General features: G+C 37.8%; 1 protein-coding gene across 1 annotated transcript in view; it reads left to right on the top strand.

Annotated features, from left to right (window-relative positions):
* The window catches only part of DMGDH (dimethylglycine dehydrogenase), a gene marked incomplete at its 3' end in the record, with an annotated part of 28,625 nt that extends 3,035 nt beyond the window's left edge, over nucleotides 1-25,590 (top strand). Inside the window, exons 3-11 of the mRNA XM_009699685.1 lie at nucleotides 4,938-5,036; nucleotides 6,322-6,486; nucleotides 6,922-7,126; nucleotides 13,803-14,051; nucleotides 16,455-16,653; nucleotides 21,340-21,509; nucleotides 21,667-21,820; nucleotides 22,739-22,904; nucleotides 25,460-25,590. Of these exons, the coding sequence (XP_009697987.1) occupies nucleotides 4,938-5,036; nucleotides 6,322-6,486; nucleotides 6,922-7,126; nucleotides 13,803-14,051; nucleotides 16,455-16,653; nucleotides 21,340-21,509; nucleotides 21,667-21,820; nucleotides 22,739-22,904; nucleotides 25,460-25,590 (1,538 nt within the window). The remainder of the gene's footprint in view (nucleotides 1-4,937; nucleotides 5,037-6,321; nucleotides 6,487-6,921; nucleotides 7,127-13,802; nucleotides 14,052-16,454; nucleotides 16,654-21,339; nucleotides 21,510-21,666; nucleotides 21,821-22,738; nucleotides 22,905-25,459) is intronic.
* Nucleotides 25,591-26,314: the final 724 nt, after the last annotated feature.

Genomic DNA, 26,314 nt, shown 5'->3' with positions numbered 1-26,314 from the left:
TTCCTGCTGGTGTTGCTGCCAAAACTTTCTTCCACTTCTCAGGTCTGAGATAAATGTGGCAGATTTTCATGTGTGTTATTAAAACAGCTCAGAAAGTGTGCACATTTTTATATTACTGCTGATAAGAGGATACAAATAGCAGTGTAAGTGCTGCTCATTTTTATACCTGCCTAACCACGACAAGGTAGTGGTTATTACATGTGTGTAAATTAGGTCAAGACTTAGGCTTTAAGAACTCTTGAAGTTGCACTATTCTGCAGATCAGATCATTTGGAATCTCACCGAAGTCCTAGGAACTGAGCAAGGCATGTATAATGCACTCAGCAAATAGTTTTTTTTGTGTTGTTACTTTTTTAAAAGGTGTTTTCTAAGAAAATGTTTAACATATCTTTCTGTTATATGATACTTTTTGCAACATGCAATTGATTTTGCTGCTGATAGTTAATAAAGCACAGCACAAGACAGATAAACACTTCTTACAACTTGGTCAAACTTGCAAGAAGAGAGAATATAGGATATAACAGTGTTAATACCATTTTCCTCTGGAATGCTAATTTAATAATGGCATTAGTATAAAATCTGAAATAGACTGGAATAGAACAAAACTGATACATAAACATTTCAACATATAAAATTTCAACTATGAAAATGATTTAAAATCTCTGTGTCAATTCTCATAGCAAAGTGGCCATTCTTAAAATTATTTTCCCAGATCATGTTCACCTACAATAACGAAATCTCTGTCTTATGAAAATAGAGCAAAACCTAGAGCAAATCTTCAAATACAAGAATGGTTCGCCGTGAAACTCAGGAAAACAAGCAGACATATTGGGAGACCAGTTGGGCCAGATAGGGAGCTCGTGATTGAGTTCTGGAGAAAAAATGGGGTATACAGGAGGTAGAAGCAGGAAAAGGCTACAAAGGAGCAATTTAGAAAAATTACCTGGGCATGTGAAGGGATGTTAGGAAGTCCAAAGCTCAACTAGAGTTAAGACTTGTAAGGAACATTACAGGCAACAAGAAGAGCTTCTACTTCTGCATTAGTAGTAAAAGGCTGAACAGGGAAAATGCGGGACTGTTGCTGAATGAGGTGGGTAATTTAGTCACAGTGTACACTAATAAGGCTGAAGTACTCAATGCGTTCTTTGCCTGAGTTTTCACTGACAAGGTTTCTCAAGCCTGTATGCTCTGAGCAGGGTTCAAGGAGAAGGGCAACTACCAGCAGTGGATAAGGATCAACCCAGGGATTACTGGGAGAACTTGACTCATGCACATACATTGGACCAGGTGGGCTGCATCCAAGAATGCTGCTGATGGCATTGCAAGGCTGCAGATGTATCACCTTTGAAAGACTGTGGAGATGGTGGAGGTGCCCAACATTGGAAGGGCGTATGTATGCATTTTCAAAAAAAGCCAAAGGGACGAGCAGAGGAGCTAAAGGCCAGCTAGCCATACTTTGGTACTTGGGAAAATCATGGAGTAAGTCTCAGATCTGGGCCCATAAAGGATAAAATACGTGACTGGGAACAGTCAGTATGGATTGGCCAAGTGTAAATCATGTTTGACCGAACCTGATTGCCTTCTATGTTAAAATGACTGAATTTGTAGACAAGGGGAGAGCAACTGATGTCACTTACCTATATTTTAGTAAGACTTTAGACACTGTGTCCCATAATATTCATATATTCAACTGAAGATGTTATGGTCTATATGGCTGGACAACTAGATAGTTAAAAGATTGGATGGTTGGGCTCAGAGGGTAGTGGTTAATGGGTCATACTCTGTCCAAAGCCTGGAGTGTTGCAGAGGTCTGTCCTAGGACCCATCCTGTTGAATGTCTTTATCAACGGTCTGGACTAGATGATGAAGGGCATGCTTATCAAGTTTGCAGTTGACTCCAAACTGGGAGAACCAGTGAATGCACTCAAGGACTGCCATGCTGAGGGACCTAGACAGGCTGGGAGGATGGAAGAACAGGAAGGACAGGAAGGACAGGAACTTCACAGAATTTAACAAGGACAGATGCAAAGTTCCATACTGGACCAGCGAAGTAGTGCAGTCTCTGTCCTTGGAGATTTTCAAGACCAGGCTGGAAAAAATCTTGAGCAACCTGCTCTGATCTCATCGCTGACTGTGCTTTGAGTATAGCACAGTCAGATATACTGGTGGTATATCCATATATATATATATAGGTTGGATAGAGACATCCTGAGGTCCCATTCAATCTATTTGTTTTATTATCACTATTTTATGATTCTATGTTCTTAATTTTTATATAGTCAAGTCAGGTTATAGTTGTGTCCCAACTGCAGTCCTGAAATCAGAAACATTCATTATCTGAAAGCAAAAGGCATCAAATGTGTTTCAAATTCTTTTCTTCACTTAAAAATTTCAGAGGGAGAAGTTTTATTTAATTCCTGCAATTAAATGCTCTTGAATTTATATGATTTTATAGCTAACTTGCAAGTGATTTGTGGTTCATTTGGTTCCAAATGACTTTACTAACAGTCACCACTGAAATGGAATTTCCTTACATCTGGAAAATATATTACTACATGTGGGAAAATAATAGAAGAGCAGAAAATGTTTCCATAAATAAAAGAAGACAATAAAAAGAATATGAGATGACAAAATTTGCAGGTACAAGTAAATTAGTTACTCATAGGTAATTGGTACATGGCTAAAGAAATGTAAACATTTCAATGCCTAATTTATTTCTTTATTCTATGTACACAGAAAAAAGGCCCTTAGGGCTTACTTTTTTCAGATACAAGCAAGTTTTAATTACAAATTCTGCAGTGAAACAGCCCTGAGTTTTAGTCTGAGGTAATTAAAATAAATGTGTTCTCAACAATATAAAAGCATATGTTATCAAATGAGATCAAAAACACATTTAGTCAAATATCTAGTCTCCAGTGGTGTCCAGTATGATGATGAACTGGTATGATAATAAGAAAAGGACAAACAATATTTTTTCGAGGCTATTAATTTAGCCTAGGGACTTTCTGAATCTAACATGCCTGCTTTGTGCTTAATGGTGGCCCTTAGTAGATTTATGTCCCTCCTACAGATTTGTGTGATCACTTTTTTAACTCAGATTGTTGAGGCAATGGACAGTAACAAACATACTTAGGAACTAGAGCCAACTTTATGAATAAAATACAGCCAGAACTGAAAAATATAATACTGATAAATGATTAATTTTGGACTTTTTTACATTGGTTTATTTTGGCATTTCAGTAATGTGGTACATTATGATTTGTGTATAAACCTTAAGGTACCAGAAAGAGAAAATTCTCACAAAGAAAGGTAGGAAAAACTTTTAACACTGTGGCTAGCATAAAGACATACAATGAGTAATGCGGGACAGTTTTCATACTCTTGCTCTGAAGATACTGAGTACCTAGCATCTCAGGCAGTGAGTGTGATTTATGGTTTTTTGACAGAAATGGTATCTGAGTGTAAGCCATTTGCTAAGATCAATTTTAAGCTAATTGTTTCTGAAGAAAAAAATCCAGTCTTAAATGTGATGTTCACCAAGAAAGATGGGTAAGAAGAGGCCATGGTTTAAAAAAAATGAGGATGTTTGATCTAATTCATGCACTATATGTTGATATTAATTCTAGAAAAGTGTAACATTTAATAGGTTCCTAGCATAGTTAAATCAGTTTGAATTAAAAAGTATCTTTAAAAACCACTAAATCTTGCTTTTTTTATTCATATGCATACAGTTATTCCACTAACTGTAGAAGTTAAAGCCTTAAGCTATGTAGCACAGAACAGAGTTGACAAGTTGAAATCAAGGGTAGTTAATGTGTATGCATACTAGGCAACTTAGAAGGAAACTATCAAAACTCTACTATATGTGTTACCTTTCACCTTTATATTTCCTGCTGTTTTTTTCTCAGAATGGCAGTGAACTCAAAGGTGGACGCTGATGTATAACTCCCTTAATTGCAACAACCTTAATCTGTGAATAAACTTTTATTTTAGTCAGCAAGATATGCTAAGGTATTTAAATCAGTGTAGTTACTTATCTTGAGAACCTAAAGTAATTTTGCATTTCTGTTGTCTCACTTGGAAGAAGGCTTTTAGTGAGCTGTCAAAATCAGGAGATACAAAGACGTATGCTTAACTTCAGTAACACTTTAATTTTGCTTTTTTTAAGTGCTAAATGTCTGCAGTTAGAAATGTCATTAGATTGATGCACCTGTCTCTATTGTAGGCAGGTGAACAGTTTCCTTAAATATAGAAGAGGCTGTAGTAACTTCTTGGTTTTACCTTTGCATGAACCCAAAAGGGCTTGGCAGCTTTCTAAAGTTAGACCTGGTAAAATGATGTGCAAAATACATACAGTAATTTCTTAAGGTACTTCTGAAATGCAGCAATTGCTCTTTGACTGCCACATGAGAGGGCTGGTGAAAATAGAGGAATATTGACTTCCACTGCCCTGCTGTTCACACCGCAGGAAAGTAGTAACGCTTGTTAAGGTCTGGTCTTTGTGAAGATTCGGTTTCTGTCCCATCTGCATTTATTTGCAAGATGGAAAAGATCCTACTATAGGACATTTAGAGTTAATCAGTTGATTTAGTTGACCAGGAACCGAGTTGTGTGGCTCCTCCAAAAGATTTGAAACAGACAACTGAATAATTTAAGGAAACCATAGGAGAGAACAACTGCGACAGTATCACGGGTTGAGAAATTTGATGAGAAAGACAAGTGGAAAAACATGTGTGCAGAGAACAAGAGTGCCATAAGTAGGCAAAGGATTTTATTTGGATTTTTATAGCTATTGGCTCCATCCATGTGTTGCTTTTCTTTACAGTTTCTTTACAGTATCTTGACAGTTCTTTTTTGAATGATGGTTGGAAGGAGGGAAGGAAAACACTGCATTTCTAATCATATGTCTATGTTGTTGTTCCTATTTCTTATTTGAGGCTGGTTTAACTACTTATTTTCATCCTGGAATAAACCTGAAGAAAATCCATTCTTACAGCATCAAACTCTATGAAAAGCTGGAAGAAGAGACTGGACAGGTAATCTCCTTAACCTCTAAAGTATTAATTCAGATCAATACTAACCTTACTAGTAGTCTTACAAAAAAGTTTGGAATTGACAAGTTGTATATGTGCATGTTTATGACTATCATAAGGCTTCCTTTTTATTGAAATATATTCTTCTGCCTGCCTATCTATACTATAGTCTGGTGCTTAGTCACTAAATATTTTAGATGATTTCCCAGATCCCTCTAAAATTTAAGAAAATGGTTTTCATAAAATATCTCAGAAGCTCAGCAGATTGACAGTCTGCAACTTTAGCTTGGTATGGGTGTTAAAATAGCATCAAGGATCTGGAATGAATGGATTGATTATGATACATGCCTGCTTTAAACATGTCTACTTAAAAATTCATATGATATGATGCTGTCTGTACTTGAGAAGATTGCTGCAATTCTTCACATCTCTTTCAGAGATATGTTTTTATTTAGTGACTTAAGGAATGGGCATGCAAAGAAACACAGGAGTCATTTTTTTTATCTGGCATCACTCAGCCATATAGATTTCATTTACTAAACCCTTGCTTGCTTCAGATTGCAGCAGAAATTACACGATCCTCACTGTATTAGTCTACAAACTTAATAATTTTAATAAAATGTTTTTTTCTTCTTTCTACTGCTCAGCTAGATAAGATACTACAGCAGATTATCATTGTGAGTTCCACTAAAAGACTTAACCATATTAATGTCCTGTGAAGTAACATAGAAAAGGTGAAGTAAATAGTGTATATGAGAAAGTAAGCATTCAGTGTCCAGCTATGTAAGTATTTCTACTTTATTAAAAAGACAAAAAAAGGCAGGTCTTTATTCATTGTGTGAATAAAGGTGCTTAGTCAGTTAAATATATTCCACAGCATGTCAATAGAAAATTATGCAGGTGATAGACTTCAATATAAACTATTATATATTTATTTTTGAGATGTATCTGATTCTATTTGTGAAAGTATATGAGTGCATAAATTCAAATATTAATCAACTCTTAATAAAAATAATGGTATCATGACATCCAATAAAAGCTTTTTACAACTGTTTTGAAGATAGTATGTATTAACCTAGGAAGTCAATTTGATAGCTTTTTAAAAAGTTTTATTTTCTCTAGGAGTTTACAGCTAAGTTCTGTTCCTTCAAGGGCACCTAACTTATTTGAATCTCTTTTCAGTGATGTTAGTGGCAAAATTCCTGTAGACTTCCCATAGCATGGGAACATGCGTTTATGGAGACAACTAAAGGTTCTTTCAGTAATTCACTTTTGCACTTTGTTTTAGGCTGTGGGTTTTCATCAGCCTGGCAGCATCAGAATTGCTTCTACCCCTACTAGGGTGGATGAGTTCAAATACCAAATGACTCGTGCTGGTTGGCACCCAACAGAGCAGTATCTAATCACGCCTGAGAAAGTACAAGAGCTATTTCCCTTACTGAACATGGATACGGTAAAGAACCTGATTTTGTGAAAAATAACTTCCATTGCAATTAAATATTGGTCTATCAGATATGTAGACCTGTTTATACAAATTGTACAAGAAATTATTGTCTTTCAGTGAAAAAAAGATGCATTATAAACTAGAAACAGACTCACATGCCTTTTAATGCATACTGTATGCCAGCATACATACTATTAATTATATAAAATATTATAATATTAAAGCGTTGCAACCTTTGCATGGGAGAATTGAGCAATTTTACTTCCTTAGACCATTGTTAAGTTGGGTACCTGTAGCCCTGATAATATTATATGTTTTGAAAATTTGTTTTGATTTCACTCCTTAAGGCTTACTGCATTCAAGAAAGAAAGCATTTTTTAAAAAATTAGTTAATTTTGATAACTCTTAATTTCTTTCATTTTGTGGGATTTTACTTCCACTTAGGTTTTAGCTGGCCTGTATAACCCTGGAGATGGTCATATTGATCCCTATTCTCTCACTATGGCCTTGGCTGCAGGAGCCAGAAAATATGGTGCCCAACTAAATTATCCTGTCCAAGTGACTAATCTGAACTACCGATCAGATGGGACCTGGGAAGTTGAAACTCCACTTGGAATAATTCAAGCAAAGAGAATTGTGAATACTGCAGGTAGGATTTAACATAAGCATTTGCATACTCTTCAGATTTACAAACTAGCTGACATGGAGCATCTGTACAGAATTGTGTGGATTACAGGAATAAGTAATACATGTTTTTGAACATTCACTTGGTTTGTGGTAAGATGGACTTTGCACATATTACTCGACAGTATTGTGAAACTTTACCTCCTATGTTAATTATCCCTGACTAGGCATTAGAAATATTCTTCTGGTTTGTGTCCAGCAGTTACTAGTCAGACTGTCTTGTTAAATTTTAGTAGCAGAAGAGATCTTTACTGGTCTACAGTAAGTTGTGTAGGAAAGAGGATACTGTCTATGCTTGTTGTCCTCTAAAATCTTATGAAAGCTCCTTAGGAAGGGAGATGGGATATACAAATTAAGAAATGTCTTCACGCTTTTTTCAAAGAGACTGAGGATTTGCAGCAAGTAAGATAAGCCTACCTGTTTCAGTATTATCTTTCTCTAAGATTTAACTCTATCCACTTGTCCTTGAAACAGAAGATTTTTGTTGCCCTTTGAGTGGTATTTTAAATATGCACTTGGCTTAACAATATAATTTTTGATGTAATAAAAATTTCCTGGGTCAAAGGAGCTTGTATGTACATATGCAATTTTTTGTTCTTCATTGTGTTAAAGAAGCCAAACTGATGTTTCTGCTTCAAAGAACTTTTGGGCAAGAGTCCTTTGGATTTGTGTTTGTCTTCCTAAACAAGTTGATAGGTCTAAAAACCTGTATTCAATCTAAACTTCACTTATTTTTATGCTGCTTTATACAAGTTATAGAAAAATATATTATTGGTGAAACTGTTGGCACCTCCTACATGAAGCATGCCTTCTACTTCCTAGCAGAAGACTTTCTGCTTTCAATTGTTTGAAAACATGCTGAATATTTACCATTTGGATGAAATTTTTGCAGACTGTCTTTCTCAAACTGAATCCTACCTGCATTTTTAGGGCATGAGTCTTTCATACATCCCATCTCAGTGAATAATCATGCTTCAGTAGGAAGCTGTGGTGGCTTGAGGACTTTCTTTTCTTGCTCAGATGGGACAAGTGAATTGAGAGCAAGGATATGTCTTTATAATTCCTTTCTGCATCTGTGCAGTGGAAAGAAAAAAGCATCTATTTCTAGTGCAAAGCAGATACAATGGAGAAGTTGAGTGAGACAGGGACTGTCCTTGTTGGTAGACAGAATAACCATGGCTGACAATTCGAATTATGAGTGAGTTGAACTGGAAGGGGAATAGACTGGGAGAAAGAAATGCTTAGGAAAGGTTCCTGGAGGTGGCTGGGAGCACTGGCAGCAAGTGGAACACTTATGTTCTAGACAACTTGTTGAATAAGGAAGCTCAAACCAGAAGGGACTGTGGTGATGGCAACAGTGGGGATGACACCATAGAGAGGGATAGAGGAAAGGGATCTGACATGTTTCACTGGGAGACCTGAAGCTGGAGCTTTTTGGACAAAAAGATGAGGAATTGTTGTGTATGAAACTGAGACTGGAAAATTGAGGCTGCCTGAGCTCTCTGAGCATGAAAGACCAGCAGAGTAGCAAGGGAGAGGTAGATGGGAGTCAACTGGAAGGAAGAGAAGGCAGGATTTGACAAGGAATCAACAAACAAGGGATACTGACTTGCACACGGAGATAAAATAGCTGAAGAAAGATGTAAGGAGTGGAATAAGAAAAGCAGAGTTTGAGACAGCAGAAAAGAAGAGCAGGTATGGGACAAGCAGGGATAGAGAAGAGAGAAGATTGGGATAGAGAGAAATTTGGAGGGAATGGGATAAAAGGGCTGAACTCTGAGACGATGAGCTTTACTGGGTGACCTTTTGTTCAGTGTCAGCTCTGTGTTAGATCATTCCAGGCTTTCAGTAAAAACTAACTGGGAAACCTATTGAAAAGTCTGCTTTCTCATCATATGCCTCCCATACATAAGTGATCACCTGCTATTGCTATAAGTCTAGCTAAAATAACAGGGATTTGAAAAAATTCACCTTGAGATTCTAAGTATGCTCTTGAGTGCCACATAAGGATATTTTGGAGAGAAAGAGGACTAGAAGAGTTCAGTAGACTTTTTAGAAAGCAAACAACCACACAAACAGGGAAACCAAATTAAAAGAATTTTACTTAGACTGCAAAGTCAAGCACTTAGAAGATGAAAGAATATTTGATTGCCTTTGGACTGTCAGTTCATGGCTTTCAGGCATGAATTATGCGACAGCATTCAGTTACAAAATCACAAGCTCTCTTACTAATAGGATCCTTATGTCATTTTTTACACAGTATTATGGTTATATTGGTGTGCGAGTGATCCAAGATTATGGAATGCAAAGGCAGCTCTTTTGGCGATCAGACTTCTTTAGGCCACGAACTTCTAGGCACTCATTATTGCTAACTATTGGCTCTGCATCATATAGATGAAGTATTACAGATGTAGTAATTTCCTTCTATTTTTGTAGTGTAGTCATTTTTCTTTGGCTTATGTATTAAGTTGACATTAGGCAGTGTTTTCTAGTAAATACTTTTCAAAGTTTATTTGCAAAATAGAATGTACCCTTGTGAAATTTTCATAAGTATTTTTTTAATTATTTAATGAGTTATTAAACCAACAATCTATTTAGTTAATTCTCTATTGTAGCTAACTGTTCAGCCAAAGTGAACATTCGAAGCACATATTGCTTAACATTCTGGCTAAGGATATGAAATCCATACTGCATAACACATATCTCTTATAAATGTTCTCTCAGCTAACATTCATTCTTCTTCTCAGCCTTGCCTCATTCCACTACAGATGATGACTGGTGTAATTCAGAGCTCATATTTTAGGCTCATGTTGCAATACGAGCAGAAAAAAATATATCAGAAGGCTCTCCGCATTCTCTCTCCCCCCTCATCCCCCAACTGACATCTGCTGTGGAACTGGAACAAACTAGTTTCAACCAATCTTTAGCTGTTCCTTATGCGAGATTTCCATTTTGGAAGAAAGCAGATGCCTAATAAATAATCCCTGACATGAACTGACTGGTACTGAGCCTGCTGAAGTGATTCGCAGCCTATTTATAATGCAATGTTTGATTAAAGTCTGCAAAAATAGTGAATTTAGTTTCTATATACAGTATGTGTGTGTGTATATAAACACACATCTGCAGACATGTGCACACTGTATATACAACCAGTTATATACATGTAGTGATGGAACATTTTCTTTTTTAAAAAATGAGATAGTTAGATTACATAGTTCAGCAGATATGCTAAGTAATACCACCACTAAATATTTCAGCATCAGATATTTGCAATCTCTACAATTTAATCTTCACAAATGTCCTAGAGATATAATTTATCCCTTGGTTTATCTCTACTATGTGTGATAGGACTTGACATCTGCTTCCAATTAGAATTTTTTTTCCTAGAACATATTCTTCCTTTTGTCATTTCTGTGTTTGTAATAGCTTTTGTACATGGTTCAAAAACTTTAAATAAGGAAACTGTAATATTTTTCATTTAGTAAATGTGAGCTGTTGTTTTTCTAAGCAATTAAATAAGCACTTATCATAAGTGTGATTTTTTTAATAAGTACAATATTTAAGATTTTATTTAAAGCAAACCTAAACTATTTGCCTTTAATTCAAAAGCAATTTAAAATTAGGTGTATTTAATGTACTTCTGCAAACTTAATGGCTAAGAAATTTAATAGTATTTTGAAAGAAACAAAGTTAAGTTCCAAAGACCTAAAATTAAGTCTACTATTTTTATTTTCTTTGAGGAGCTTGACTATGCTTGCTGTCTCTGTTTTCCCTATTTTAATTGGTAAGCAAAATAGTGAATTTATTAGAAGTACTTTCCCAGAGCATTATTTCTTTTCCCAATATCTCTGTAAGTCCAAGGAATTTTGGCAGGAAAAGAGTGCATGATGCTAGAGATGGAATTTTCTAATACTTCACCTTTCCTTCTCCTCTGTGCATCATTAGCTGGTCTTACCTTAAAAGTATTTTCTTTGTAGGTGACATGGAAATGTCCAAATCAAAAGAATTTCCCTAAAGATTGTTAGCCTCCACTTATATCCACATTTGTATTTGTCATGTGTAATGGAGGAAACTCTTGCAGATGTGCTTAAATTCAACTTTATTAGATTTTTTGGTTGTTTTTTTTGTATAAGGGAGCATAAATCAGGTTTCAGTAGCCTTAAAGGATGTTTTGGATCACTCAGTGTATGACTACAGTATGATCTTCCCTGACCCAATTTAACTGACTTAACAAGTGCTCTGTCACTGAGTCTTCTCCAAGTGGTGAGGATGCCATTAAGAAGCAAAAGCCATACATATGATAAATGCAAAACAACAGATACTGGGTTTTAGTATTTACTGGGCAGGGACTTTTAATTGAACAGATCTGTCTATCATGATTCTGGATTTCCTGCTCTCTTGCTTTAGCTGGGTGTCAGCAACTGTCATGTGAGTCACCAAAGAAAACGTTTTCCTCAGAAACTTTGCATTTTTAAAAACTGTGGGTGTTAGACCCCGGGGGCTGGTTTGTAATATTAAATAAGAGACTGACAGCCCTCCTGGCGTGGGGGAATTGCACAAACCCAGCACAGCCCAACTCAACTTTCCTAACTGCCCTGGCTTTAGACCACGCCAGAGATGAGCAGATATATTCCTAATTTAACGTCAGCAAGCAGCAGGGGCCAGCTGCTCCCTGCAGGACAGGGAGCCAGCGTCGGCGGGACGGGGAGCCGGCGTTGTAACAAGGCTGGCAGGGCAGGGGCCGAGCCAGCAAGGGCTCCGTCCTGCAGGGCACAAGGGAGGCAGCAGGGCAGGCCCAGCACCAGCAGCTGGGGTCAACCCACAGTCCAGATCTCCAGACAAGCCTGTGGGGATCAAGCACAGGGAGATCCATAGTGATGAAGCCAGACTGAGGCCAAGCCAGGAAGTTTATCCACAGGTCAGGAACAGGTCTGGTGACAGTAACCAGGGTGAGATACTGTCCAGTGATCGACAGGCAGGACCACAGAGATGAGACTGGTCTGAGGTCAAGCTGGGAAGCAGTCCACAGATCAGGGTCTGTATCAATGAGGTCCATGGCCAGGCACAGACATGGTTGTGACAGAGCTGTAAACAGTCACACCTACAATCAGTCCAGCTCAGACAGGTCCCGAAGATCCTGAGCTGACCTGAAATGGGGCTCCTGGGCCCATGGGCAGGGGTGTGGGTGGAAGTCCCAGCTGACGCTGTTCAAGATCATTAATGCCTGTTAGTGCCCTCAGGGCTCTGAGAACTAAATTTTGACCAGATCTTGGAGACTATGGAATTGATGAGAGAGGTAGGAGCATTTGGGTAAGACAAGTAAGAAGCAAAAAGGAAGAAAAGCTATACCTTAAGCTGCGCAACATGAGTGTAAGTCCCAGGAGAAGGGGCAGCTGTGTTAGGTAGCAAATCTTGCAGGAGATATTTTTTCATAAACAGTTTGGAGTCAGATGGTTACACAGGAACCAGACAGACCTGCCTTCTTTTCCTGGGTGCCATACAGCACATCATCTTTTATTTGGAAGGCCCTGCTACCTCTTCTTTCTCTTCCATTTTGCTTTCCCCCAACCCTCACCCCCAGTCTCCCATAAACTCCTGTTTCATTGGATTTTCCCCCTTCATTCCTACTTCCGAGACCTCTGCTCCTTGATCCGAAGAGACAGGAGAGTGGGGCTGAGGGATTTTCCAAGCTTCTTAGAGCAGCTGCCATCCCAGTCAATTTTATCTGTCTGATTCCAAGGTCTATATGTTCCAACCTCACAGCAGATGTGAGCCATGATGCAGAGCCCAGACTAGTAAGTTTGACAGTTAAGTCATTGACTTTGACACAGATACCTCACTAAGTGAATGCGTCTTACCAGCTTAACCTTAACAGAGAAGAATTAGGTCTTCCTTAACTTATGCCTAGTAGTATACATGAAGGACCTTGAGCAGGCTTCAGGGATAGGGAAATTGTTGCTTGTATTTTCTGGTCACAGTCTGTATCAGAACTAAATTGGACAACTATGGGAGGGCACACTGACTACTCACCAATAGGAACATCGTAATGAATTGTTTGCTGTGTGAGAGACATCATTAATATGAGTCATATGATACATGTGAAAGAGGAGGGAAATTTAAATTGTTCAGGTTAGCCAGCTGAAAGTACTGCCTTGCTCTGTGGGGTTCTTAGGACTTGACTACTGTCGTGGGAAAGCATACTAGCTCATTTGGTTGTTAGTAAGAGGCTAGGTCAACACCTATGGTGTGAACTAATTTATTGTGATTTTTAAGTGTCTCTGACTTTCCTAGGACTGCATTGCAGACCTACTTTACTGAAATAAACCACAGGGACTGTGGAACTGTTAATTAAATTCTCTTCTGAACTTTTAGAAGCCTAATTTACATTTTACCAATTATATTTTTTTAATACCTGTATATTAGAATAATAAGTGGTAGTATAATTAGGAACAGGGACATGGAATTATGGAGGGAAAATTATGCTGGATAACATGAAAAGTAATTCAAAAATTAAAAGCATGGAAAAAAATTTCTTTGTTATATCCCATAAAGCGCAGTGCTTCCTGCAAATGTTTTACTGTTATTTTCCATTCACTGAAATTACTGTTTGAATATTTCATTTTGGTTTTTGTCTTCTCTAGGCTTCTGGGCCCGTGACATAGGCAAGATGATTGGCCTGCAGCACCCTCTCATACCTGTTCATCATCAGTATGTTGTGACATCAACTATCCCTGAAGTGAAAGCCCTGAAAACAGAATTGCCTGTGATTCGTGACTTAGAAGGATCATATTATTTGAGGCAAGAAAGGGATGGTCTTTTATTTGGTCCATATGAAAGTGAGGAGAAGATGAAGCTGCAGGACTCATGGGTAACAAATGGAGTCCCACCAGGTAATTAAGAACATTAAATATTTAAACTTGATAAGCTCTAGCATATGTTTTAATGTGTATAAATCCCAGCCTGTCATGCTGCCTTATGTGACGGAAAACAGAAAATATTTGCAAGGCATGATTGTAATGCAGAAACTTTTTTTCAAAGAATAGTCGTAACTGTAATGATAAGAGTAAATAGAAAAAAATATGTAACATAAAAAAAGCCTATTTGAAATGAGCACAAAATACACATCTACAACATAGTCTTACCCTACTCCCTGAACAGGTTCCTGTGTGTTCTGATTAGATGCAGTCACCAAATCTGTGTTCTGTAGCCTTTTGCAACTGAATAGCGGTTTTTCTAAGCTACAGTTCTCTCCAGCGTACTGACAGGTGCTGTGGAACGTTGGTGTTCCCACAGAGGTAATGTGATTGTCAGGTAACTGATGTTATCTGCCTGGACTTGTGCAAAGCATTTGACTCTGTCCCGCACGACATCTTTGTCTCTAAATTGGAGAGACATGGATTTGACGAATGCACTGCTTGGGGGATAAGAAATTTGCTGGATGGTTGCACCCAAAGAGTTGTGGTCAATGGCTTGATGTCCAAGTGGAGACTGGTGACGAGTGGCGTTCCTCAGGGGCCATTACTGGGACCAGTGCTGTTTAACATCTTTGTTGAGGACATGGGCAGTGAAATTGAATGCACCCTCAGCAAGTTTGCTGACAACACCAAGTTTTGTGGTATAGTTGGCACACTGGAGGGAAGGGATGCCATCCAGGGGGACCTTGAGAGGCTTAAGAGGTGGACCCATGTGAACCTCATGAAGTTCAACAAGACCAAGTGCAAGGTCCTGCACATGGATTGGGGCAATCCCAAGCAAAAACACAGGCTGGGTGGAGAACGGATTGAGAGCAGTCCTGAGAGAAGGACTTGGGGGTGCTGGTTGACGAGAAGCTCAACATGACCCAGCAATGTGTGCTCACAGCCCAGAAAGCCAACCATATCCTGGGCTGCATCAAAAGCAGTGTGATCAGAAGGTAGAGGGAGGGGATTCTACCCCTCTACTACGCTCTGATGAGACCCCCCCTGCAGTACTGCCTTCACCTCTGGGGCCTCCAACACAAGAAGGACATGGACCTGTTGGAGCGAGTCCAGAGGGGGGCCATGAAGATGGGCTGGAGCGCCTCTCTTATGAAGACAGATGGAGAGAGTTGGGGTTGTTCAGTCTGGAGAAGAGAAGGCTCTGGGGACATCTTAGGGCAGCCTTCCAGTACCTAGAAGGGGCCTACAAGAAAGCTGGGGAGGGGCTTTTTACAAGGGCATATAGTGATAGGACAAGGGGCAATGGCTTTAAACTGAAAGAGGGAAGATTTAGATTAGATATTAGGAAGAAATTCTTCCCTGTGAGGGTGGTGAGGCACTGGAAGAGGTTGCCTGGAGAAGCTGCGGATGCCCCTTCCCTGGAAGTGTTCAAGGACAGGTTGGATGGGGCTTTGAGCAACCTGGTGTAGTGGAAGGTGTCCCTGGCCATGGCAGGGATGTTGGAACTAGATGATCTTTAAGGTTGCTTCCAACCAAACCATTCTTTGATTCTATAAAATAGGAACACAGGTGTAGCTAAGGAATGTCTTAGGCAAAGTGCTGTGCTCAGATATAGGTGCAAGAAAGCTGTAGATTTGTATAGAATTTTTGTAAAAAAAATCCTATGTCATACTGCTGCTTATTAAAAAAAAATGAATTGCTGTGTTATATCTAGACTCCAGCTTTCCATCTAATTTCCATTTAGACAGAAAGTTATATTAAATCAATAGTGTTGCTGTGTTAAAAAAGCACAATGTGTTTCCTAAGGAAGAGCAATCAGCATTGTTTGGCTTTGGATTGCACTGTCACAGCTTCCTGAAGTTACTAGCTCCGGTAGTATCAAGTACCTCTACAGAGTGATGTTCAATAATGCTCAGAGCCCAGACTGAAGGGTGAAATATATCCAGGAATTCACTGAACACTGTGGAAGTTATAAGCTGACATAGGCAATATCTTTCTTCCTCTCCCCAAATTGTTGGCATATTGAGAAAAATATGTGCGTCTTGTTAACACACAAGGAAGTTTCTGTGTTTCTTCACTTCCTTTCTACTTCATTGTTGAATTTGCATGACTTTAGGGTTAAATAAATATGTATAAAGGATAGTATGACTGCAATCACAATAAACTTGATCGTGCAGGTAACTAGAGATTTATGCACACCATTTTTCTTGTGTAGGATGGCAAAGGCTTGAACATACTCACTGATTAATTCCATGTAACTTTTGTATACCTAGATTACCTAACTGTATTTAAAATGTATTTTCAGTTTAATTAAGTATAATTAAGTATAATTAAGTATATAATTAAGTATATAATAAGAGTCAAATATTTGTGCAGGTTTTGGAAAAGAACTTTTTGAGTCTGATTTAGACAGAATAATGGAGCATATTGAAGCTGCTATGGAAATGGTCCCCGTTCTGAAAAAAGCAGACATCGTAAACACAATTGCAGGTCCTATCACCTATTCTCCGGACATTCTCCCTATGGTAGGACCACATCAGGGTGTCAGAAATTACTGGGTTGCTATTGGTTTCGGGTGAGTAAATTCTTCATGACAACTTTGTGTGTCATATTGTTAAAATGGCAGTCAGATCAAGCTTTGCATATTTTTATGGGTTTGGGGGTTGTTTTGCACATATTTTATGTAAAATGTAATTGGAAATAGTCTTAATTATGACTACCTACTTAACAGAAGCTCATCCTTCTCTCTTTCTTCTTCTTCATAACTCTCACTATTTTTTCAGTTTGTTTCCTCCTTTTATTCTGGAGGTCAACATCTATGACACTTCATGAACCAGCAAGAAATGGGTAGTACTTGGTACTGTCTGTGTAGCAAGTTAAAGTCATAAAAGTGCTGGTTTTTACAATACACTTGCCAGTTCGTTTTATGTATTGCTTTGAATTACATTATGTTCAACAGTTGTTTGGCATATGCAGAAACTGGTGTCATTTAGGCAAGTTGGGCAAGAATGAGTGGTTACAAGAACTTTTAATATGAAGTATTAACTTTCGAGTGAAGAGTTGAAGGCATACTAAGCAGAGGCATTGTTGGCATAGTGCATGTCTGACTGCTCTAGGGATATGAACACAGTAAGGGTTCTGACTGTTGAAGGCTGAGCTGAAGAATGACACTGCTGGGTGTTGGAGGAAAGCAGATGAAGAGGGCAGTGTGACAACAGGAATGAGTGTTTTACCGGTGTCATTCTCCTGCCCATTATGATATTTTCTTTGAATATGATTTACATCTTATATACTCTGGCCATACTGAAGTCAGTGGTAAAATTCTTAACTGACTTCTCTTTAATTATCTCTAGATTGACCGTTGATTCAAGATGGATAGAATGAACTGAATACAATTCCAGGCACATGTTATTGAACACGTTCTGTTTACATTGTTATTCCAATTGCCTAATATGCTGTTCAAAATCCAGCTCAGCTTTTTCCAGTTTTCTCTCAGTCCAAACCAAACAAACCCTCAGATCTTAAGATAAGGCAGTATCACTAACATGCTTTCCGAGGCCCTCAAAATAAAAAGGTTTAGTAATTTTGCAATGATTCATTGTGAAAGGTATTCACCTTTGCTACATAGATTTAAAAAAAAAAATGTTATCTTTTAGTAACATTTGCAGAACTTATAGTTACGAAAGTCATTTGCCTAGTCCTTCTTCCCCAAAAAGAGTCTTTAAGTTCATTACTCTGCTGCCAGACTTTAGAACCTGTTTTCCTCCATGGTGTCAATGGCAGCAGAGTCAGATTTCCGTATAGCAAAAAATGAAAACCAATGTTATCTGTTTAAGTTTCTTTAAACAACTTATTTTGGAAAGTTGATTAATTTCTAAATGTTTAGACACAGGTCACAATTATGTTGCTGTCATTGGATTGCTTTGTCTGCTTTTTAGGGACTTTTGACTCTGTTCTATGCTTCTGGGTCACTGCAGTGTTTCTACCAGTGTTGTAATTTTTTGTGTGCATTAGCAAATCCTTATCTCATAGTCAACTGGCAGGGACATTGTGACAGAAGGCTGTTAGTTTAGAGGATTTTTATTATCTAAAATTAGCAGTTTGCTAGGTATTTTAATGTGCAAAGAAGTTAGTAAGTATAGTTAGCAGAGCTTGTAGCACTGTTTATTATTATGGTTGCTCAATGCTTCCCGTTTTCAGTTAGTTAGAGCTTTGAAAATGTTAACAAGAGTAGACTAGAATTTTACTCAGAAAAGTTGAAGTCAAAGCAGTGTAAGCATTCCAAAGAATGAGATTACTGGAAGGTATGTTGTTTTGCTGTGTTAAGGTTTTTGGGGCAAAGTCTTTCTTTTGAAAACCTCTATCTCCCCATTTTCTGAGAATGAACTTAACGTTTGTCAGAAATGAACTTTCTCCCAAAGATATGCCTTTCTACCGTTCTTCACAAAATCTATCCATGAGGCCTGTTGACAAGCCTTTATAAATGTTACAGCTCATAAACACTTAGTAGAGACTCACTAAATTTTGCACTAAGATTCCTGCATTCTATGTACAGTGGTGGATAGATCTCCAAAACCAGAGACTGAACAAGAGTTTTCCTGCAGAAATGGGTTAGAAAAATAAATAAACCTGGGACAAAGCCACTAGAAAAGGGACCATGGTGTGCAGGGACTCAGATTTGCTAGGAAAAAGGAATAGAATGAGTCAAAAGTCGGTGAGAAGCAAGGACTCATAAACAAGGCACAAGAATAGGACAGGGACAATGGCAAGATTATCTGGCAGGGATTGGAAGGAGAGAAGAAAAACAGAGAAGGGCAGTTTGTGTTCATTAAGTAAATTTTCTCTTAATCCTCATATGAAGACTGAGATTCCTAAACTGTACCACCCTTTACAGCTACTTGTAATAGCCTATCCCTGCATAGCATGTGTTTCATTCTTGTGTATCAGAACTGCAGTGGATATATTAATATAATCAGCTCCCCATCATCTGAGGTAATGAGGGATTTGGGCACCCTGCATAATTTAACATTTCTGATAATGTAGGCCCATCTAGGAGGACCAAAAGCAACTGGTTGTGCAGAGTCAGTGCTGCAAAGCTCTGCAGAGTGCAGAAACCAGTCAGCCCAGGTGCAGTGCTGGACCTGTAGTAGCAACTCGACCTAGTTCTACGTCCCTTCTGGGCTGTCTTACCCCCGGGGTTACCCTGCCATCGGCTGAGCAGTCTTCAGCTGAAGCTAAAAAACTTCATTGTATTTGGTCTGTCACGAACCACAGTCATGCAGTGGTCTCTGTGCTTTGTTCTCCTGTGCTTTTAGCTGCAGTGAATAGTGCAGGGAGACTTAAACTGGCTAAAACTTCTTCTGGAGCTGTTTTTGAAGGTATCATAGCCATGGTCACAAAACTTATAAATAACTAAGAGTTGCTTAATAAAATTGACAATAGCAATGGCTAATTCTTCTGTAATACTTGGAGAGTGGCAGTTTACAAGCACTCGTCCTTACTGCATCAGCTGTAATGATAGAGGCTTGTGCTAAGAGTCTGAAGATATGTACTGAACAGGCTAAAGGAGTGTATTTGGCAGAATTACTTTGTGTACTCAGCTGTTTGATATTTCTGTTTTATTTAAATAAATTATGGATAAAACCCCTCTATATCTAAGTAATCTTATGAATATTATGAAGTCAGGCATTCTGCAAGTGCCAGAACTAAGTTGTCTCTGTAATCTGAATTCATTCTTCTTATACATATGCATTAGAATGAAATGATTACATTTTTTTTTCCAGTAAGATGCTTGCCTATTTAATTGCGGACATAGAATTCAGAATGCAAAGCTGATGAGCAGCAATCAAAGTTTGTTTTAGCTTCGCTATTTGAATGCGAGTGTCTGTGATTTAATGGCTGCATGCTAATCTAAAATTGCTTTTGGACAGACTTACTGTTTCTTCAAGGATTTTTCTGTTGTGCTTATTGGAGCATTTCACAAATAACCAGGAATTTATTTTCACATCTTCCCTAGACAGAAAGCTATTTTGACATTTTCTTTTTTTAGACATGGCAAACTAGTTCACAGAGGTATTAAAATGAAAACTTTTAAATAATTTGGTATTAATAATTATTTGTCATTAAACATTTCAGTGTCAAATCTGGGGTGCCTGTAATTTAGTATTACATGGTACTGTTTGGTCGTATGTAAACCAAGTAGCGACACACATATATTGCAGCACAACAAAGATCCTTGTCCCCAGCTGCTCAGTTCAGGTAGCTTGCAGGAGCACATTTCACATACAGCCTTTTCCCTGTAGATGTCAAAATGTCAAACATTCTGAAAGTTAGAATTGTGTACAAAGTGTTTAAATAAGGAAACCTTAAATCTATCACTTCATAGCTTTTGAGCATCTACCTTTGCTGTCTGGTGTGGTTCTGTTAATGTAGGTTTCTAACAAGAGATCTTCTCTACAGTTTGATCCTTCACACGCTCATTATGGAGAAACAGGACAGGCTTTTGCTACAAACTGGTAGCAGAAAATTTCTTCATGTTTGTTTTGTTAGCATAAGCTTTCTGGATCCAGTTCTCTTTGTAGTTGTAGTAGTGAACAGAGAAGGTAAATCAAGTGAGAAAAGGCAGCTCTCAAACTGTGGCATCACTGCAAATAAGTCTTCTAGTTTTATCCCCAGTTCCTCTATGTTCCCTGATTTTCTGTAGAGCAATATAAAAAGTACTGCTGATATTTCAACTTCTTTAAAGCTATCTTGGTAGTGTTGTCTCCTGAGTTTTGCTGCTGTTGCTTTTGTCACTGTGATGTACTCGCTGTAGCTGTTAGAATGTCTCAGTCTGGTTTTCAAATCTGAGTCTGGTTTAATCAAACCTGATTGAAAAAGAAGAGGTATTCTGTGACTAGAAAGTATATCTAATGGATATCAGAAGTTTGAGAACTTTCTTTAGTATTAATTGTTAAGAGTACTAAGGTCTCTGGAAAAGATCGGTAAATTCTGAACATTAGAGAAAGAAGGAGCTTGCTGTAATCTCAAGCACCACAACTGCTGTACGTTAGCAATGGAGTTCTGCTGCTGACAGTGGGACAGTAGGACTATCTGTCAAAACAAGACAAAACAGAACAAACCAAAAAAAATTACCCAAACTCAGAGGGAAAAAAATAACATAATTTAGGGGGTATAATAGTAGTATATGCTAGTATTGATTTTTAAAACCAAACCAAACCAAAACCAAATTGGCACTGCAGGACTTTTTCCTGTTTTTAAGGTATGGCATTATACATGCTGGTGGCATAGGAAAGTACCTCAGTGACTGGATGCTTGAGGGGGAGCCTCCATTTGACCTGATAGAATTAGATCCCAACCGCTATGGGAAGTGGACCACCACAGAATACACAGCAGCCAAAGCAAGAGAATCTTATGGTTTTAATAACATTGGTAAGAAGGTATTTTTTTGAATACATTTATATTCTGAAAATTAATTACAACAAAGCCTGCCTCTATATTTCCGTGTTTATATATATGTATTCTGTCTTGGTGATGACCTTAGTACACCATGGTTTATGGTTTTTGTTTGGTTTTTTTTCCCGTGTAGTTGGTTATCCTAAAGAAGAAAGATTTGCTGGGAGACCAACAGAGAGAACCAGTGGTCTGTATGATTTGCTGAAGTCAAAATGTTCAATGGGCTTTCATGCAGGATGGGAGCAACCTCATTGGTTCTACAAACATGGAGATGAGACTGGATACAAGTAAATGAAAGATTACTTTTTTTTCCGACTGATAAATTGTCATGATAGCAAGGGCCACCTGAGTTAAATTTAATGAAAAGCATACATTTATCATTCATTTTGCCTAAAGGTATCTATTAGGTAGGTCTTCGATTCCTGTTTTTTCCATAGTTTAGAATCCATTTAATTCTGATAATGCAGACATTTCAAAACACACATCAAGGTATCCTGTAACTCTTCTAGGTTTGGGATATCAGGGAGCAGCCTAGCTCTAGGAAAAGATTAGAGTACAATTTGTTCATTATAAATTCATGTTTTTCTCACTTTCTCATTATTTGATCAGCAACATGGTATAATGTTTTCATGAAATAGCTCATTCCTCTCCATATAATTCTCAGGAAAGGAGAAGCCAAATCCTCCTTTTTTTTTTTTTTTTCCCCCCCTCCAAATGACTCGTCCCCCCATCCCCCATCCCTGCCCACCTAGTTACCTGTTTGCATCAGGGAGCATCCAGCAAATAAATGTTTTCCACAGGGATACTGGAGTCCCAATCTAAATGAGACTCTCAAATGAATAATGAGTCACACTTTGCTGTTCAGAAACAAAGCCTTTGACACCTTAAAACTCAAATAAATGATTCAGCAACAAAGCATGCTATAAATTCACACAACAGACTACTACTTCTCCTAGCTTTGAACAGTCCACAGTTTATTGTACAAAATGGTTGATAAAATATCAATCCATATCTTTCTCTGTTGTTAAAAGATTTTATAATTAAGCTATGATAGACCAAGGAAAATATTGGGCAAGCTACCTACAATTAGGAAAGTCTATCTGTTTTGAATGATTATTAAACTGAAGAAACTGAAGACTACGTTTTGCTGAAAAGAGCATGAAATTTCCAAATTGTGTTTTATGTGTGTAAATGCTCTGTTTCAGACCCAGTTTTCGGCGCACAAATTGGTTTGACCCTGTGGGTCGTGAGTATAAACAGGTTATGGAAAAAGTCGGTGTGATTGACCTGTCACCATTTGGCAAGTTTAAAGTAAAAGGCACAGATTCTGTTAAGCTGCTGGATCATCTATTTGCAAATGTTGTTCCAAAGGTAAATGGGACAGTGATAACTATTTTAATGTAGGATTTAGGCAAACAAGATCTGTTTCAGAAATAGAAAATGAAGCTTAATATTATTGCCGTATCTTTCAGATACAAAACACTCAGATCCTTTGGAGAAATTGCTGTGTCAGTAGATGGATTTCACTCAGTTAAGAGCATGAATAGTGGAGTTTATACTAAAGCAGCCCCAAGTAGGAGTACCTTTTGGCACAGATCATTGAATCATAGAATGGTTGGAAGAGGTTGGAAAGGACATCTGGAGGTCATCTTGTCCAACCTCCTGTTCAAGCAGGTCACCTGGAGCTCATTGCCTAGGACTATATCCAGATGGCTTTTGAGTATCTCCAAGGATGGAGACACCACCAGCTCTCTGGACAACCTGTTCCTGTGCTCAGCCACCTTTACAGTAAAAAAGTGTTTCCTTATGTTCAGACAGAACCTCCTGTGTTTCAAATCTTTGTCTAAAGAAGTCCAAGTGAATCTCACCTGAAATTCTTTTGCAGTAGTAAATAGTAGAATAGCTTGGCAGCTGCCTGCCTAAAACTGTGCTGTACTATGGCAGCTTGAGGCAGCTGAGCATAGCAGTGGAAGACGCTGTTGCCTGGCCATAGCTGGATGTTGTATTCTTCCTGTATGTCTAGAGGAACAGTTTTGTTGGTTTTCTTCAAGTATGACCCATGCTTGTTTTCCACCCCCTCATGTTGACTCTGTTTTACAGCTGGCTGCCTGGAGCAGGCAGGTTTGCAAATATTCAGGATATTCAGCTTTCAGCTCATACCTGTCCTTTCTCCACAAGTGTGACTGTTCACAAATCCTCAGAATATGATCCTGTTTTCAAAAGTGGCATATCGGGACAAACTACCCCATGTTTCTTGCTCTTCGTCTTCAATTTATGGTAGAGCTCCATGAGTCCCTTTATCTTCCTGCTTTGTTAACCACTCTCATGTAGTATCTTTAACTTCAAAGATACACCTCCAGCAAGCAGATTGTTCTTTTCTGAAGTGCTACATACACAAGGTGTGCTCATTTCAGCACAGAATTTCATTAAGTTTTTGCTATAGGTGATGGTTTTAGCTGCATCAGATACCAGAGGGAGGAAGCATAGGAAAACAGTAAGTACACTGAGACTATAGTTATGAAGGTAGATAACTTCTTCTCAAAGGTCAGAGCCAACTAAATGGGAAGGCTGTACACAAGAATGGTGTTCTGTAGGTTTAGGAGAAAGAAGAACCTCAGTTGCCAAGTAGTCATATTTCTTTACTATATTAATTTTGTGATAGCAATATAGATTAAAAGTTTGTCTTCTTTCTGGCTTGGGGTAGAGGTGGAGTAACTGCATCATCAGTGGGCATGGATAAAACTTGCTGAATATATTTATGTGGTGGAGAGAAAGGAAGATTAAACAGGAAATTATGAGAACAAAATGAGTGCTTTCTATGGAGTTTAATTAGTGTTTCTAAGGGAAAAAGAAAGCTAGATGGCAAAGTAGGATGAACAGTTTATGACTCCACTTAAAAATTCAGCATTCACAACAGTTGGTTATTTAGGCTGTCTGATTTTTGGTACCATTCATGCTTGTCTGCATCGTAAAATAATTCAGTGAAGTTACTAGAGATACACTTGTATTCCACACACTCCAGTTGAGTGTGACTAGCATCAGATCCTGAAAATTCAACTAGTAACCGTATGAATGTAATATGACCTTGCAAAAGAACGTTAATATCTCCAATATTTTTTCCTTTTTCCATTCATTGTCTGGAATCTGGGCACTGACTGGGTGATTGACAAGGTTCTTCTGAAAGCAGATTGAAATAAAAGAGGTTAAATTCTGCCTCTGGAACCAGACCAGCACAACAGCTATGGCACATTCATGTTTCTGTTTCTATGGATGATATCTGTATGAACATGTATATGTTTTATGGTCACAGCTAAGTAACTGTTATTTGAAATTTTGCCTCTAGAGATCATGTTTCTACACAGAACCTGATTCAAATGTACAGAGATGTAGATTTATAGTCAGCAACTACATAAAATATAAAAGTGTAAAAAATCAGGGCCACAAAAGCATAAGCCAGCTCAGGATTTCTTTCTTTAAAATAAGAGGCAAAGTATATGTTATCCTTTTGAGATCTGAAAGTCTTATTCATGTAATTGAAAAAAAAATTTATGTCAATAACACATGTAGAAATTTTTGTTCTGATGATCAGAGAACAAACTGATTGAATTTGCGTTGAAAATGCATTCTTAAATCAAATGTAGCTTAAGAATGCCTTGTCTAAAACACAATTAACAAATACTTATAAAGGTCTTGATTTATCTTAGTTCAAAAAATTCTTTTTTTTTCTATAAAGAAAAATGTGAATTTTCAACTGTAAAGCTTAAGCTTGGCCAATTGTGTATCTGTCCACTCCTATTGTGGCATAGCAGAACAAACACAAAAAAAATTGATTTTCAAGTGAAGACATATTTCTGTATGTTTCATAATGTTTAAGAATTAAAAAATTTTATTTTGCATTCTTAATAATTGCAAATTTTACTCTGTAGGTGGGTTCCACAAATATAAGCCATATGCTAACACCAAGAGGAAAAGTTTATGCTGAACTAACAGTTTCTCAACTGTATCCTGAAGAATTTATGCTTGTAACCGGCTCGGGGTCAGAACTCCATGATCTGAGGTTAGTTTATTTTTGATATAGTAAGTACAGAGTGCTATACAGGTACATTAATATAGAAATGTTTTTACTAAGTGCCAAATTCTTAGTTATTACTCAACAAGACTTTCACTGAGTTCATGAGAATTCTACTTATTTATTGATTTTGGTTTCTTAGAAACTTGGTTGACTTGAATCCTGAAGTATAAGCAGTTGTGTATTGGATTATGGCTGATGTAAAAAGATGGAGAATTTACTGATAATTATGTAATATGCTTCAATGTTTTGTTGTTGAACAGATTTGTATTTGGCATGGTGTGATGGAAGACAGCACGATTGTTCCTTTCTGATGTTTTCTCTTACACAAAAAAGAAAATTGACTTTAAACATGGATGACCCCAGAGGCACTGACCTGGCCAATACAGATGGGTAGTGCAGTCTTCCTAATACCGTAATAGTGTCTTCTGCTTTGGACTCTGGGGTCACAAAGTGAAACAACAGAAAGAAAGGAAGTAGAAGCAGTTGCAGGATAACTTCATTACATGCTTTTCTTAGATGAACATTGGATTTGACATTTCTAGTGCTATTAGTGGCTGTACATACATACTAAGAAAAATAATTTTTCTTATTGGAGATTGCTGACAAATCAGTTATTCAAAATGAATCAACACCTAAAAGACTGAAATTTGCTACCTTAATACGTGATTAATTATGTGCTGTTTCATGGGATTCATAATTAATTATATGT

This window comes from Cariama cristata, unplaced genomic scaffold, assembly GCF_000690535.1.
Source record: "Cariama cristata isolate BGI_N322 unplaced genomic scaffold, ASM69053v1 scaffold860, whole genome shotgun sequence".
Classification (NCBI taxonomy): Eukaryota; Metazoa; Chordata; class Aves; order Cariamiformes; family Cariamidae; genus Cariama; species Cariama cristata.
The sequence above is the reverse complement of the archived record's forward strand: the minus strand, read 5'-3'. Positions and strand labels throughout refer to the sequence as shown.